Source organism: Heloderma suspectum, chromosome 5 (genome assembly GCF_057233095.1).
Source record: "Heloderma suspectum isolate Gila_16-S chromosome 5, 16-S_ref, whole genome shotgun sequence".
In the NCBI taxonomy this organism is placed as follows: Eukaryota; Metazoa; Chordata; class Lepidosauria; order Squamata; family Helodermatidae; genus Heloderma; species Heloderma suspectum.
Window position 1 is genome coordinate 119,409,617 of NC_139462.1, and position 16,839 is coordinate 119,426,455.

General features: G+C 43.9%; 1 protein-coding gene across 2 annotated transcripts in view; it reads left to right on the forward strand.

Moving 5' to 3' along the window:
• The window catches only part of WDR1 (WD repeat domain 1), a 33,034-nt gene extending 23,835 nt beyond the window's left edge, over positions 1 to 9,199 (forward strand). The window contains exons 9-15 of one of the 2 annotated variants that reach the window (XM_084857112.1): positions 318 to 405; positions 1,127 to 1,283; positions 2,004 to 2,091; positions 3,782 to 3,892; positions 4,226 to 4,399; positions 5,698 to 5,842; positions 7,268 to 9,199. In XM_084857112.1, coding sequence (XP_084713238.1) covers positions 318 to 405; positions 1,127 to 1,283; positions 2,004 to 2,091; positions 3,782 to 3,892; positions 4,226 to 4,399; positions 5,698 to 5,842; positions 7,268 to 7,377 — 873 coding nt within the window. In that variant the 3' untranslated portion in view covers positions 7,378 to 9,199. The remainder of the gene's footprint in view (positions 1 to 317; positions 406 to 1,126; positions 1,284 to 2,003; positions 2,092 to 3,781; positions 3,893 to 4,225; positions 4,400 to 5,697; positions 5,843 to 7,267) is intronic. The other variant, XM_084857113.1, reaches the window with a different exon arrangement.
• The last annotated feature ends 7,640 nt before the right edge of the window (positions 9,200 to 16,839 follow it).

The window sequence follows — 16,839 nt, forward strand, 5'->3', positions numbered from 1 at the left end:
TGTTTTGATTCTAGACTACATAAAGAATAAGACCATGGCTTGGAATCAATCCCTCCCCTCCTTTCTCACACAAGACACATCCATGTATGGTGTGTGTGAGCTTGTCCTTTTGGCTACAGCCAAAGTAGATTAAGGTTAGAAGGGACTTTTCAAGGGAATGGGGGGACTTCTGCCAGAAAAGAGGTATACAGAAAAAACTGGGGCAAGTAGAAATAACCACGTACTACTTTGGGTCTAAGCTTCTGTTCATAAAACTGTGATCTCTCTTTGAAATATAAATGTAACCGTCTGTAATAATTATGTGTGCTCTCTTGCAGGGTCACAGTAAATCCATACAGTGTCTTACTGTGCATAAAAATGGGGGGAAATCTTATATTTATTCTGGGAGCCATGATGGACATATTAATATCCTTTGACTAAAACATTTTAACAGACAAAAAGTTGATGTACTATGCAGCGTTATACTGTCTTCTCAATTCCTTTTCTGTAATCTTTTCTACTCGGTTAACCCTTGTCAACAGTGTGGTATTGGAACACAGTTCTCATTTAAACTGCTAAGTGAAAGTCTTATGATTATCCAGTTCTCTCATTTGAAGCTGTAATTTTCAGTGTAATTTTTAGCGCTGCTGTTTGAGTTGGCTAAAATCTTGGACACAAACTATCCCACGCAATGAATACTCGTTGCAGCCATTCCAGCTTATTGAATTTCGAGGTTCCTTTCTGTGCCACCATGTAAGATTCAGCACTGGATATTTTTACCAATGCATCTTTAAGAAAATTCTAGTGCAATGTTACGTGGCAGATACACCCAAAAGTACTCTGCATGTATTTCTTGGTTCATCATGTATGTTTGTGCTGGCTTGCAGTACTTGTTTCAAGAGCTTCTGAAACCTTGTGCCATCACTGCTTCAATCTGGTTCACAGTGGCATTCTAGTTTTTAGTTTTTTTGGCTGTTGGACAGTTCACAAACCAATTGGCATCTCATCTAGTTTGGCCCTAAATGTGTTTGCAGTCTTAAAACTTGCTAGCACAACTTTGGAATTAAGTCAGTTTGAGGTATGGGATAAATATCGGTGTTTCCTGTTTTGCTCATTCTGAAGAGTATTTCCTTAATATTTTGCTCACATTATTGGGATTCTGAGACAGGGGAAAATGATGACTTTTTGGGGAAAGGACACACAAACCAGGTTTCACGAATGGCTGTGGATGAATCAGAGCAGCTGGTCAGTTGCAGCATGGATGATACTGTGCGTTACACCAGTCTTAGCAAAAAAGACTACAGGTAGATGTGTGTTATAACATTTACTGAAATCATTTACTGTCAACATAAAATTAAAATGACCTTATACAACTTTTTAGGCAGTCAGATTTGTTATGCTAAGAAAACTGTATCTGATAACGAAATATCACAGACGATTGTGTAGTTCTTTCTGTAATCAATATCGCCACTGGTGTTCAGATAACATTAGTTTTGTCATGTTAAGTGGATCAAGTGTGTAAGTGCTGCATTAGCTATTTAGCTAGTTTCACACTAACAATTGCATAGTGTAGAAATGAATTAATAAATATATGAATAGCAGCCAAGAATAAAACATTAATAGCTCACCAAATCATTAATAGAAACTTAAATTGTTGTTAAAGAGAACTGTAATATGGGAAGTCCAAAGTATTCCCAGATTTTCCTTTGTTGTACCAAACAAGCCTTTCTCTTAGTACCGCATGCTGATCTGGGGCTAGTTCTCATCTTCTTGAAGTGATGAAGAATATCACACCTTGGTCACCTCTTGCCTCAACTACTGCAGCTTTCTCCTCTCCTTCCAGTACTCTGATGACAAAATCCGTCACTGGCTTCCTGTCTGCTTCCAGATCCATTATGTGCCCCTTAGCCTTGCCTTCAAAGTCTTCCGTTGCCTTGTCTTCCCTCTCTTTGTTTATATCCTGATACCTCTTTGCCAGTGGCCTTCATTCCTCCAGCTGAAGAAAAAATCTTTTTTTCCCCCAGTGGCCAAGATGTTGTAAAAATGGATGTTCAGCCAAAATGTATAGCCGTTGGACCTGGTGGATATGCAGTGGTCGTATGCATTGGAGAAGTGCGTATCAGAAAAATGGGTTACGGTCTTTTATTATATTTAGTTAATTACTACATTTATATCTTACCTTTCCTCCAGTGAGCTCAAGGTGCTATATATGGTTCTCCTCCACCCCACCCCATTTTATCATCAGAAGAACCCTGTAGGGGAGGTTAGGCTGAAAGAGAGTGACTGGCCCAAGGTCACCCAGTGGCCCATGTTTCTCTTGTTCTGAGGAAGCAACTCTGCTTGTCTGAAAACACAAAAATAGCTCTCTTCAGATATTTGAAAGGCGGCACATGGAGGACACACAGGATGCATGCACTGGCCCCAGCTCTCAACCACTGGGCATCCTGTGTTGATAGGGAAGGTATTCAATAACACTGTAACTGCATTCAGCAGAATATTTTTACCGGATCCACAGGATCAGAAACCCAGTGCAGTCTGGGTTCCTGATCGTGTGGAGGATTATAGCTGCATTCAGCCAAACGTGGTTACTGCCTGGGATAACCAGATTGGGGGTTAAGGGGGTAGGGCTGGCGTGTACATCCCCATCTGCCCTTTGTGTGTTTTCTTTTGAAGAGGGCTAATGTGTCTGATCCCTGATTCGTTCCTGGAGAGGTCTGAAAATACCTCTCCAGGAGGTATTCAAAAACACATAAGAATTGGAAACAAGGAGATAAAAGGCAGAATCATTATTTTTCAGTAACTTTTATCAAGGTTTTTCAAAGACTGACTTTTTCAAGTCAGGGTTAGCCCATGGTGGGTTGGGGCTTGCAGCAGAAAAAGTGGGAATGTATCTACAGAATATGTTCCCTCTCTTTCTCATTCTGATATGGGGCACAAACCACTAGGAAGTTCTTCTGTGCAGGCTCAGCTGAAATTAGTGGGAGTGGCACAAGAGCATGTTAATTTTCTATGCTGCTCCTGTTTATTATAATGGGGCTTGCACAAGAGGGCCTCCTGTCTATCTTCCACTCTTAGTGGCAGCCAAAAACTGCCTTGCTTAGTCTTATGTTAGGGCTGCCTCTACTCGAACATAACAACTGTGATAAAATAAGTGCACATACTGTAGATGAAGTCTGCTTAAGAAAGAAAGAAAGAAAGAAAGAAAGAAAGAAAGAGCAAGCAAGCTATATAAATAGGTGCCTAAAATATGTAATGCTATGGGGTTGTGCCAGACTTCTCATGAGGTACTTGGTCCTGAAAAATTAACCCTCCTCTTAACTAGCATAACTCAGAACATGCAGTGCTCACACTGGGATCACAGAATGTTTAAAACACATTATTTCAGTCTAACCCTATCTCTTAATAAAATTAATATATTTTTGCTAACTTTCATCAGGTATTCCATTTGATAAACCATTGATCTACTATAGCTGTATATGTGTGTGAACTCCTGAAAAACATCCTCTTGCATGTGCTGGCGCATTCTGCAGCCCTCCCAACCACAGTACGTGTGTGAATGCCACAGCCATGTAGGCAGAACTGGGCATCTCCTACCCTACTTTTCCCTCAGAGTGGTAATTGAGTGGGAAAGACAGAAATGATCAGTGCCAGACAGGTTGAAATGAAGTGGGCTCGTGTTGCAAATCGTTTGGACTGAGAGAGCAGGAAACTCCTATTCCTACAACCCGCTTGTAGAATATATTAAAATTTAATTGTCTAGGCAAGCGCTCGGAATAAATTGCATACTCTCCTGCAATTATAGATTGTCTTGATGAAGGATAAGAAGAAATGCTTTGCAATTGATAATCCTGGTTTTGAACCAGAAGCAGTAGCAGTTCACCCAGGAGGTGGTATGGCAGCAGTTGGAGGAACAGTAAGGATTCTTATTTTCTCATTTTCTGATCATCATGCACTTGGCAGCTACTGCAGCAGCATGGCAAAGATGTCTGAGCCTGAGTTCTCATTGTCTCTCAGCCAGTTTTGGCCCTTAGCTTTCCTTTCCAATCAATACATCTGCTGTTTCTGTACCAAAATAAGTCAGTACTTCCAAGCATGAACTCCATTATTTTCTGACAGTAGCAAGGTACAAGCAGTTTCTGGTGACATGCTTTTAAGGTATTTCTCAGTGTTGGCAATACCAGATCTGAAAGCTGGCAAAGCCTTTTAAGACACTACATGCTTGACCCTGTAACATTTTGACTTCCAGGATGGAAAAGTGTACTTGTATGCAATCCAGGGAGCATCTTTAAAAAGAGATGAGAAGACATTGGAAGCGAAAGGTCCTGTGACTGACCTGGCATACTCTCATGATGGTGCCTTCCTTGCAGTGACAGATGCAAGCAAGGTTGTCACTGTCTTTAGTGTTGCTGATGGCTATGCGGTAAGGACCAGTCTATGACCTCCATATTGAGTGTATTTCACTTTCATTTCTTAAACATTGTAATTGTAGCTTTGCCAGCAGTCAGCACAAAATAAACCAGATCTTGCACTGTGAGCATTTTGCATCTATATCACAGATTTCTCACAAACAGGTTTGTTTAGAGAGCAATCCTATGTGGATTGCCAGCAGCCTCTGAACTCAGAGGCTGCCAAGTTTCCAATGCAGGGCGGGGCGACAGTGGAGGGATTTCACCCATCTAACGGCAGCGCCTCACGGGGGGGCAGGGGAGGCTCAGGCAGCTATAGGATATGTATTGCAGCTTCCCTGGTTTCCTCCCCTCTCCCAGAAATTACCCCTTTTCCCCGTCTCTGCACTCCATTTTCCAGTACGGAGAGGTAGCCCACATGGTTCTCTCAGCACTGGCTACACTGGGGAGACGGAGGGGTGGGAAACGCAGTTTCCTGGCTCTGAGGTCAGAGCCCTGTTTCCGACCTCAGAGCCAGGAGACCAAACTACCCTGTGCCCCCCAGGTGCTGTCCGTGGGGAGGGGGCATAGGGTCACTCCCTCCATTATTTAAAAGCTGCTGCAGCAAACCTAACATGCTTATTTATAGTTGTGAAGGGCCATTGCACATACAAAACTAGTAAGTGTTCTACTAGCGGAAGAACTGAGCACTGTCCTAAACAAAGTATTAATAGGGGAAAAAATAGAAGCCTGCTCTTGGAATCTGTTACCCCTCTCTAAATTTGTGTGTATTGATTTACATTAAAAGTACCATTACACTAGGGGGCCGTGGTGGCTTAGTGGTTAAGACGCTGAACTGCAGACCGGAAGGTCGGCAGGACAGCAGTTTGAGGCCCGAGTGCCACGTGACGGAGTGAGCTCCCATCTTCAGTCCCAGCTCCTGCCAACCTAGCAGTTCGAAAGCAAGAAATTGCAAGTAGATAAATAGGTGCCGCTTCGGCGGGAAAGGTAACAGCGTTCCGTGCACCTCAGTGTTCAGTCATGCCGGCCACATGACCACAGAAGCGTCTTCGGACAGCGCTGGCTCTTTGGCTTAGAAATGGAGATGAGCCTTGAGTCGGACACGACTGGTTGGGGACACCTTTACCTTTAGCATTACACTGGGTTATTAATTCAGCTGTTCCTGCATCATGTTCTGTTTATCTGACAGCTCCTGTGCGATTAGATTAGGGTTCTTAAATTGTTGGGCAATAATTAGATTTTAGGATTAAAAATCACTCTTCATATTATACGTTGTCTGTCTTCAATATTTTTATTTTCTCTTTCTAAATAGGAACATAATGTGTTCTATGGACATCATGCAAAAATTGTGTGTATTGCCTGGTCACCAGATAATGAACACTTTGCTTCTGGGGGCATGGATATGATGGTATATGTTTGGACACTGAGTGACCCAGAGACCAGAGTCAAAATACAAGGTAATTGTATACTTTCTTTGTAACAGGCAAATCTAATTTTGAAGGAGTAATACTGGTCTAGCTTGATAAGAGAGTGCTGGCCAGTCAAAATTACCCAGTTTATTTATAGCTAATTACATTTGATACAGAAATGAAAATAGTTTTCAGGGGAAATTATAGCTCTGAAAATAAAGGATGATTAGAGATTTCTAAATAGGTTCTTCAAACATGGCTTAATTCAGAGAGAGGAAGGCTGCAATTTTGCTTGCACATAAAGAGGAGGGTGCAGGGTGTCTGCTGTAGGGCCTAGATATTGCCTTCTCCCCTCTACTGTACCACCTCTTCTCCTGGTCCAGTGCCACACAGCAAGACCTTCCAGCAGCTCTTCCCTTCAGTCCTGGTAAACAGGCAAATCCCAGCAGAAGCAGAACCATGCACAGGGACGTAGGGGAGAAGTGGTGTGGGCTGCTAGATGCTGGAAGATGAGATCTCTTAAGGGAGCGATCCTATCTGGATCGACCTCCGGGTCACCTCTGGGGGTGGCCACCTATCCAGTGCAGGGTGGGTGGAGTGGCGAGGAGCAGATGTCCCCCACGCTCCCACCGCCCTGCTTTTGCGGCTAGTCGAACCACGGGACCTCGGAGTGTGGGAAGGGGCAGCCGGACGACACGTAGGAAGTGTCGTACTGGCACTTCCGACCTGCCTGGCCCACCCCCTGGAATGCCCTGTTTTTCCCGCTCTGTGTTGCTCTTCTGAGCGTGGAGCGCAGGGCCGATCCGCGCTGCCTACGAGGCGGCACGGGAGGGGGTAGAGGTCGATTGCCAGGAACTGAGCGATCCTGTGGCCCTCTAGTGGCTGACTAGCAGCCATAGGATTGTGCCCTCAGAACCTCGGATGGAATTTGAAGACCTGACCATGTTGCAGCGCATTGGGTCTGAAGGACCGCCTTCTCCCATATGAGCCTGCCTTTAATTTGAGATCTTCATCAGAGGCCCTGTTGTGTGTCCCACCACCAAAAGAGGTGAGGTTGGTGGGAACACAAGACAAGGCTTTTTTCCATAGCAGCACCTCAGCTGTGGAACTCTCTCCACAGGGCCCCATCCTTTTTAAAGATTAGACAGGCAGTAAAAACTGTATTGTTTCACCAGGTCTTTGGCTTTTAAGATTCTCTGGTCTGTTTCTAAAGAACGTTCTAGGGATGGGGTTGCTTTTATGTTATTTTATCGAATTTCATTGTACATTGCTTTGAGCACCCTGGTGGGCAGAAATGCAATAATTATTACAACAGTAATCATACAACAGTGGTGCGCAAACAGCATCATGTGGAAAGTGCATGCATAAGCATTGGACTAAATGGCATACTTGCTAAACTTAGGAGTAAATCTGGAAGATGAGGCAAGACTGGTTGCAACCAATTACATTTTTATTTCACCTTCCCTTTGCCAGATGCCCACAGATTACATCATGTAAGCAGCTTGGCATGGCTGGATGAGCATACCTTGGTAACGACATCTCATGATGCATCTGTCAAAGAGTGGTCTGTTTCCTACAAATAAAATGCCTTCAATCAGGAGAATCTCATCAGGGACTAGAACTACTGGAATGAAACATAGCATTTCTCTTTCTTAAAAATTAGCAAATCTGTAATGCCCTTTGTGGTCCTATAGCATATTCTCATATCTTTGCAGAGGGTGTTCATATCTGTAATTAAATGACCTTTGAAAAGCTTTAGTTGGTAATGGTTTGCACATGAGAAGCACTTAAATTATGTCTGGAGCTTATAAAACCTTTTGTGTGCTGAACATTCCAGGGTCTGCAGCCTAGTAGGTTGGCATAAAAGAGTTTAAAGTGATTTGGTTCCTTATTTTTTAATATCTAAGACACACACACTTGCACATGGTATTGTACAGCATGAGAGAATTCTCATTTTTTTCTAATTGCAGAACATTTCTGTACTAACAGTCATAGTAAGAATGCTAGTTGTGATCCAAAAATGAATCGTCGTGTGCAGCTACTGTATATTGGCTTGTCTGTAATGCACCAAATAGTTGCCTCAGATTTCATTCACCAGATATCCAAGTGGGGTACATCCATAATAAACTTTTCCTGTATTTCATGTCCAGATTTGTAGTTATTTTTAAGATAAAAATGTGGGGGTTTGATGTACTTTGCCATCCTTTTCAAATCTAAAGTTTACAGATAAATGTGAAGGCATTTTTTCCAGATATACGTTTATTACCTTTTTGAACAAATGAGAATATTTGATCATGATTTGTTTGTGGGGAGAGGGATGCTTCTAGATCTGCTTTAAATATACCTGTTTCATAAGGAGAAATATGTTGATGTAAGTAAACTTGCAGTAATTATAAAAACACCTTTTTTGGTACAGGAATTAAAGTGAAGTAAAGCATTATTGTGAGTTGGGCTTATCATTATGAAGAACAACCCCAAACCTTGTAGAGACAAATTTTTGCTTAAGAGACCCTTGTCCCAATAAAAAGGTTTGATATTGTTTTATCTCCGCATTTAACATAGCTGTGAGGCTATGCCTCTAGGCCCATTGCATGGCTTGTGCCAGCTTCCCAATATTCTGGATTCTCCATCATGCAGAGCAGCCTCCATGAGTACGCTGCAGACGTTACAGTAGAACAAGGGGACACTGACTTGAACTAAAGGCAGAATCCAACAGCCCTTTTCTACTTGCAGAGGCTCCTTCATCACTACAATGCTTGAATAAGGCTAATGGTGCAGCAAAATAAGTTCATCTAGATAGTTTCTTCTCCCACAATCTGGTTTTTTTTGGGGGGGGGGGTAAGAATCTGGGGTTCTCCCTCCCCCCCAGTCCCAGGGACAGAAGAAGCAAGAACAAAAAGGAGAACAGGTTCTAACCATTAACCGGAGACACTTGGTGGAAAATTGAACGTATGGGCTGGTTTGCATGACATGGCGGCTTATAGTGGATTAATTAACCGACAATTAGCCCCAGCGCATGTGGCCACCATTCTGAACATATGTTCTCCAGTCGGGGTGAGTGGGGGTTGCGGTGTGTCGTGTGAACCTGGCTGTTACGGGTTCATCGAGGGGTACAGAACCCACACTTAACCCAACTACTAATCAAAGATTATTCAAATCAGCAGCTGCACATGCCCCACATGTGCTGTGGCTATTCGTGGGCTGATTAACCCACAATAACCCACCATCTTATGCGACCTGGGTCTGTATCTTACAATTTAGTGCAGAGGCTCAATGGGATATTGGTGAAGGGTGGGCAGACTTCAGATAATGCCCACTCCTACTATGGATGCCAGTATTTATTTATGGATGTATTAGATTTGTATACTGCCCAACTAGCAACGCTCTTAGAGGAATTTGCAATCATAACACAAAACAACAAAATAACCAAAATTAAAATAAAAAATACAAGTATCAAAATAATAATTAAACATTAAAAGAATTTAAAGTTGGAGAGGACAGCAGTAAAATTAATAAAGCAACAATTAATGGTTAAATTCCTGCTTAAAGAAGAAGGTCTTAACCCAGTGACTAAATGTATACAATGAAGACCCTCTTCATAAATGTATACAATAATGTATAATGTATAAATGTATACAATAGCCCTACTATTCTATGATTCTAAGACGACTGGCAGATCTCCCTGGGAAGGGCATTCCATAGATGAGGGGCCATTACACAGAAGGCTCTTTCCCTGGTAGTCACCCATCACACCATTGTGGGTGTTGGCACCCAGAGAAGAGCCTCCAAAGAGGATCTTGGCAATCGGGCAGGAACATATGGGGGAAGGGGCCCCTTCCATGCTTTTTTTTCCCAATGGGAGTTGGGTGCCATAGGCCAATAACTCTAGGAAACCCATTCGTATCCACCAAAATAGCTGAACTAAGGGGGGAATCCTGTGGCCCCTAGACTTTATCTGAGGGACATAGGATTGTTCGGATTCTCCCTTCCAAAGTTGGAGACAGAGCTCTAACCTCAGAAGGGGGAGTCAAGGATATGACACACACACCCTTGCCCTCCCACAGCCGGTGCGGAAAGAACCATACTGCACTGTGAGGTCGGAAAAGCAAGTTTGGAGAGGGGGAAAAGGGGGTGTTCTGGTGGGGAGGAGACTAGAGAGGCCAGGATACAAGCGGGCCGGGGGCCTCTCCAGCCTCCTTCCCTCCCCCTCCAAGATGCCCCAGCTAGAAGCGCAAAACCCATCTAGCGAAAATGCACGGCGGGAGGATGGGGAGTGAAGATCACCTCCATTTCTCCTCCCTCCCTGCACTGGATAATCAGAAGCCACCTCATTCAGGGGCTTCCAGTTACTAAGGGCACAATCAACAGGATTGCACCCTTAGTTTCCCAGAATAAAGAACATAAGAGCAGAAGATACTATGGTTGCAATCATGTATCTACTTACTTGGAAGTAAGCCCCACTGAACTCTTTCAGACTTACTCTAGAGTAACAGTAGGCCCATCAGTATTGGATTCTAACCTTGTGTCATGTGCATGATTGTCAGGCCTGGCTTCTAAGAGCAACAAAGCTCTCGCACTTTTCACAAGCTGGAACAAAACCTCTTTTTCCCAGGCACAGACTACTGTGTTAACAATAACAGACTCTCAGGGTGTTTGGTAACGGTCTTCCACTCAAGCCCAGCCTTATTCTCTTCAGGCTCCTCTTCTGCCTGTTCCTCCTCCTTCAGCCTTCTGTCTTCCTCTCGCTGGATCTACTGCACCTGACTCCAGCTCTAACTGACTGACACCCCCATCAATGCCTTTTCTGGCCTACTTATTCTCTTGTGGAGAATAAATAGGACGGCAACAGCCTCTGTTCAATAACATGTAACCACCTCGCCAGGACCACCTCCTACAGGTTTTAGCCCAAGGACCAATAGAATTTTACCCAAGGACCCACCCACCTTGCCCGCCAAACACCATTCCACTTAGTAATGCCCTTAATCAGTTGATAAGTACCTTTGACGTTCACTTCCAGTACTGCTGTGAAACTTGCTGCCCTCCTTAGCAATTGTAACCAAGGCCTCTGTTAGCAGTCAAGTTCCTATACACTGTGACTCTCAGAGAGGTTTGAAGTTCAATCAGATACATTATTACTTCATGTGTCATTTCAAGCTGAGGTATTTAGCTGTAATACAAAATGTGCAACCAAGCACCTGACGCTTTACATTACAACAAATAATTTATTCCCACAGAACTATGCTGTCTGGAGCTGCCCATGACACTGATTTCTGTGCCTTCCAGCTGGATCTTGCAGTTTGCCCAGAATGTAATGGCCAATGTGGCCAGTGCACATGGGATCCCTTCTAATGAGTATCCACAAAGCCCCAAAGTTAAAGATTAGATGGTGATTTAAATTTCTTTATCTCAACCACTCTGCTTATAACTCTAGGAAAAGGAAGAATTAATTTCTACCTGCACAAGCAGATGAAGCTGCTTAGCTTTCAGGTGGAGCTTCCTTGACTTCTTGTTGTGTGCTAAAGAAAGTGTATTGGTGCAATTCTTCTCATAGGTGGAGCAGTAAAATCATAACTACTATAACACTGTGATTATGTGATAATATAGTATAAGGAAAGGAAAGGTTTCTCCTGTGCAAGCACCGGGTCATTGCTGACCCCTAGAGGGACGTCTGCTTACGCTCGCATTTTCGTGGCAGACTATAGCGGGGTGGTTTGCCATTGCCTTCCCCAGTCATGACTACCTTTCCCCCAGCAAGCTGGGTCCTCATTTTACCGACCTCGGAAGGATGGAGGGCTGAGTCGACCTCAGCCGGCTACCTGGGACCCAGCTCCTGCTGGGATCGAACTCAGGTCGTGGGGAGAGTTTCGGTTGCAATACTGCCACCTACCACTCTGCGCCACACGAGGCTCCAATATAGTATAAACCCTGATGAAATCAGATCTTGTGAATTAACTTTATATTATATCAGAAGGACAACTAGTACTCAAGAGGTGGTGTGCACAAAGGTGGGATATAAAGATGACTTAGTGGATAAAGTAGCAGTTACAGGAACTCTGGGGGAAAGCGACCATGTTGTACTTGAGTTCTTGGTTCTAAGGGAAGCAAAAGCCGAGTGTACTCAAACGCGTACCCTGGATTTTAGGAAAGCTGATTTTAATAAACTCAGAACAATGATCAGTAAGGTCCCATGGCAAACAATGCTAGCGAGAAAAGGAGTCCAAGATGGGTGGGAACTTTTAAAAAAGGAAATTCTCAAGGCACAATCACAAACCATTCCAACAAGAAGAAAAGGTGGAAGACAACAGAAGAAGCCAATGTGGCTTCACAAAAAGCTTAGGGATGACCTGAAAACAAAAAAGGACACATATAGGAAGTGGAAAGAAGGCCAAGTAACAGGAAGAATACAGGCAGGTAGCACAGAATTGCAGGGATGGCGTCAGGAAGGCTAAAGCTGAGAACGAGCTGAGGTTAGCGAGGGATGCTAAAAGCAACAAAAAGGCTTTCTTCAGCTATGTGCATAGTAAAAGGCAGAGGAAAGAAATGGTGGTTCAGCTATTAAATAAGGATGGCAAAACGATAACAGATGACAAAGAAAAGGCAGAGGTGCTCAATTCCTACTTTGGCTCAGTCTTCTCCCAAAAGAGGGTCTATGACCCTCCTGGCAAAGGCGAAGTACAGGCTGAAGGGGCAGGATTGCAGCTTGAGATCGACAGGCATATGGTCAAGGAACACCTCATTACTTTGAATGAGTTCAAATCTCCAGGGCCAGATGAACTGCATCCTAGAGTCATAAAGGAACTGGCAGAAGAACTCTCAGAGCCGCTGCCTATTCTCTTTGAGAAATCCTGGAGGACGGGGGAAGTGCCAGATGACTGGAGGAGGGCTAACGTTGTCCTTATCTTCAAAAAGGGTAAAAAGGAGGAACCTGGGAACTACAGACCAGTCAGTCTGACATCAATCCCTGGGAAAATTCTGGAGCAGATCATAAAGCAATCCATCTGGAAGCACCTTGAAAACAATGCAGTGATTACTCAAAGCCAACATGGATTTGTCAAAAACAAGTCCTGCCAGACAAATCTGATCTCATCTTTTAATCAAGTAACCTCCCTTGTAGACCGTGGGAATGCTGTAGACATCATATACCTTGACTTCAGCAAAGCTTTCGACAAAGTGCCCCATGATATCCTGATGAGCAAACTAGCTCAAAGTGGGCTAGATGAAACAACGATCCGGTGGATCCACAGTTGGCTACAGAATCGGACTCAAAGAGTGCTTATCAATGGGACCTTCTCAAACTGCGGAGAGGTAACGAGTGGGGTACCGCAGGGCTCAGTTCTGGGCCCAGTGCTCTTCAACATTTGTATTAATGACTTGGAGGAGGAGGTGCAGGGAATGCTGATCAAATTTGCAGATGACACAAAATTGGGCGGGATAGCTAATACCTTGGAAGACAGAAACAAAATTCAAAGTGATCTGGATAGACAGGAGCGCTGGGCAGAAAACAACAGAATGGCATTTAATAGGGACAAATGCCAAGTTCTGCACCTAGGAAAAAGAAACCAAATGCACAGTTACAAGATGGGGGATACGTGGCTCAACAGCACTACAAGCGAGAAGGATCTTGGAATTGTTGTCGATCACAAGCTGAATATGAGCCAACAATGTGATGCGGCTGCAAAAAAGGCAAATGCTCTTTTGGGCTGCATTAATAGAAGCATAGCTTCCAAATCCCGGGAAGTACTAGTTCCCCTCTACTCAGCACTGGTTAGGCCTCATCTGGAGTACTGTGTCCAGTTCTGGGCACCACACTTGAAGAACAATGCAGACAAACTGGAGAGGGTTCAGAGGAGGGCAACAAAGATGATCAGAGGACTGGAAACAAAACGAGACTGAAGAGAGACTGAAAGAACTGGGCATGTTTAGCCTTGAGAAGAGAAGACTGAGGGGAGATATGATAGCACTCTTCAAGTACTTGAAAGGTTGTCACAGAGGGGAAGGCCAGGATCTCTTCTTGATCATCCCAGAGTGCAGGACACGGAATAATGGGCTCAAGTTACAGGAAGCCAGATTCCGGCTGAACATCGGGAAAAACTTCCTGACTGTTAGAGCAATACGACAACGGAACCAATTACCTAGGGAGGTGGTGGGCTCTCCCACACTGGAGGCATTGAAGACGAGGCTGGACAGCCATCTGTCAGGGATGCTCTGACTTGGATTCCTGCATTGAGCAGGGGGTTGGACTCGATGGCCTTGTAGGCCCTTTCCAACCCTACTATTCTATGATTCTATGAAACAGTTCCTAGCTCCACCTGGGGTCAAAAAGTGTTTTGGGATGCTCACCCCTTTCATTGCTACTTAACCTTAGAACTATGGATCCAGTAACATTGGCAGAAGCAGTTCTGCAAGAGATTATTTTATTCTGAATTTTAATACCTGTTTCAGCATAACTTTTCTTTCTTGGAAATGTTACTTAAGTTAACTAGTGAAATGCCTGTCATCATAACTAGAACCTCAATATTTCACGTTGTTTTTAATCTGCTAATCCACAGTTGGGTTCTGTACTTGTGCAGAGTTGTTCAGAACTTTCTAGAGCTAAGCCAGTTTTGGTGCAAAGGCCTTCCCCTTTGGTGAGAGAACATACCCAAGGTGAGTGCCCCCACCCAGTTTCTTTCTGACTGCCACAGCAGTGTCTAGAACTTTCACTGCTATTAGCGTGTGAAGTGCCAGAGTTGTAGCTTCAACCTTCCCCCAACAGCCACCATAAATGTATGTTCTTCCAAAAATTAATCAAGCCCGTTGCAATTGATCTACATAGCTTAGGGTCACCCTGCAGGAACTTGTCTTCAGAAGTCTAAGCTTCTATCATAATAGCATTCTACTTCTACTGTCAGCGTGCTGGGTTTTGGCACCTCCAAGCACTTTGCTTTCTCCCCAAATTGAGGGGACCTGTTTCTTTGAGTCATATAATTGTCACAACTGATCCCCAAGAAGTTGTAGTATCTGTTCTCTTCATTGACATCAGTGCCTCAACTTGTTGACACCCATATCTCTCTGGACATGCAAGTGATAAGGTTCGTGTCAGAGAGCGAGATTCAAGACACCTCCCCAGTTCAGGCCTAATGACTTTGTCCATACAACCCCTTGCTATGACACATTTCTCAACATTCCTACCCTCAATTCACATGTTGTTTGCTGGGCTTTTCCATCTTATTATAAAGACTGTTTCTGTCATGGTCACCATACACGAGTTTTAGACAGGAGAAAGGGTCTGGTATTGTTTCTACCCACCCCACTTCTGCTCACAATGAAATGGAAGGATAGGCACATTTTCCACAAAGAAACATGGTTTCAAGGCTATAGGGATAGTAAACTCATGTAGCAAGACACACTGTTGACTTGGTTTTCTCAACTGGGGATTTTACTCTTAACTTCCTTGTTATGTCCTAATCATTTCCAGACAAGGTTTAGACTCAATGCAGCAATTCCTCTATGCAGGAGTGGGAGCCAGTTAGGATGGTCCGCCCCAAAATGCTTATGGAATCCACAGGGTTCCAGAGACCTCTTGGAGCATTTGCAGTTGGCACCCCTGTTGATATTCTGGTTGACATGATTGCCCCTAAATGTCCGCTTCCACTGATCAGAGCCTGGTCAGCTCCTTGGTATTCTAGGGAGCTAAGAGCAATGAAGCAAATAGGAAGATGGCTGGAGCAGTAGTGGAAGACTTGCAAGGAATCTGATCAAATACTGTCAGGAAGAAGTTCTTTTCTTACACGATTGCATCCTCACAGTGCCATCCACTGAGCCTTCTGCAATCTGGCCCATCTTGTGATATTAAGGAAGCCTTGAAGGCTTGCTGTGACATGCTTGCAAAGCACTTTATGTATAAAATCACTTGTATCAGCCATTCCTTGGATGCAAAATTAAATTGGGTCAGTCTGTGGAAGTGTCCAGAGTTCCATCTGGTCCTGTGTTGCTGGATGAATTTCTGTTATTGAGTCCTAAGGACATGGACAAGGTGCTTTGACAGGTGCAGCCCACTTTGTGTGTCCTTGACTTCGCTGGTCCTGCCTCCTTACACCAAGCAGGGAGGGACTGTGATAGAAAAAATATATAGTTTTGGTACAAATTGACCTTTTTTCCTCCTGATTCTCTACAGCCAGGCAGGACACAATTCAAAACAGAGAATGAAAGGGAGGGAGAGTCCACTTAATCTTTTGTTTTCCTGCCACTAGTCCACCAAAAAGACTCCCACTTGCTCCTTTTCTCCCTGCAGGGAGAAAATGGAGGTCCCTTATTTTTTCCCCCCTTCAAATTGGGATAGTTATTTTCAGTAGTACTGTCAGGGCACAAGTCCAGGGCCCCACACAGCAGAATGAGCAAGTGAGTCCCCAAACATAGCAGACTGGCTTACTACATTTTGAGGTAAGTGACGAATACATATCACCACCCAAACAGGGCAGGGGGTGGGGGCTGTGTAAGACCTTTAACTCCAGAATTTAAAATAACTTCACTGCACCACTGGCTATTCTGAAAGGACGAGTAACAGGACGGAAAAGAGGTAAGTGATCCCTCTCCCTTTCTCCTGGCCAGAAGTCCTCTCCAGTTTCAGGTTCCCATTACCGTTTTTCATTTAAAAAAAAATGTCAGGACAAATCATGTGTGCGCTGGCCCTCACTTTAACCTTCAGGAGAGACAGTGAGTGGCTTGCATGGCCATCATGCCAGCACTAGATGGTGCATTGGTACCATTTGGTTTAATCCCTTCATAGGGTAGCAATCTGAATGAAGAGACCCGATGAGTATATATGACAGCAAAATGATTGCCTAATGGAATACAATGGATGCTTGTCTGCCAGGAATATCCAGTTGCATATTTCTCTGAAGAAAACAACGTGCATCTCAAATGTGTGTTCTTCTCATTGGCAGTCCTAGTTACACTGTTGTTAAGTGTGCATTTTGTTGCTTAACCAGCTAGTTTCATTCACTCTGAAGGCATGTTATACCTGCCCAATAAATATGGTATAATTGGCTACATCGTGATTAAAT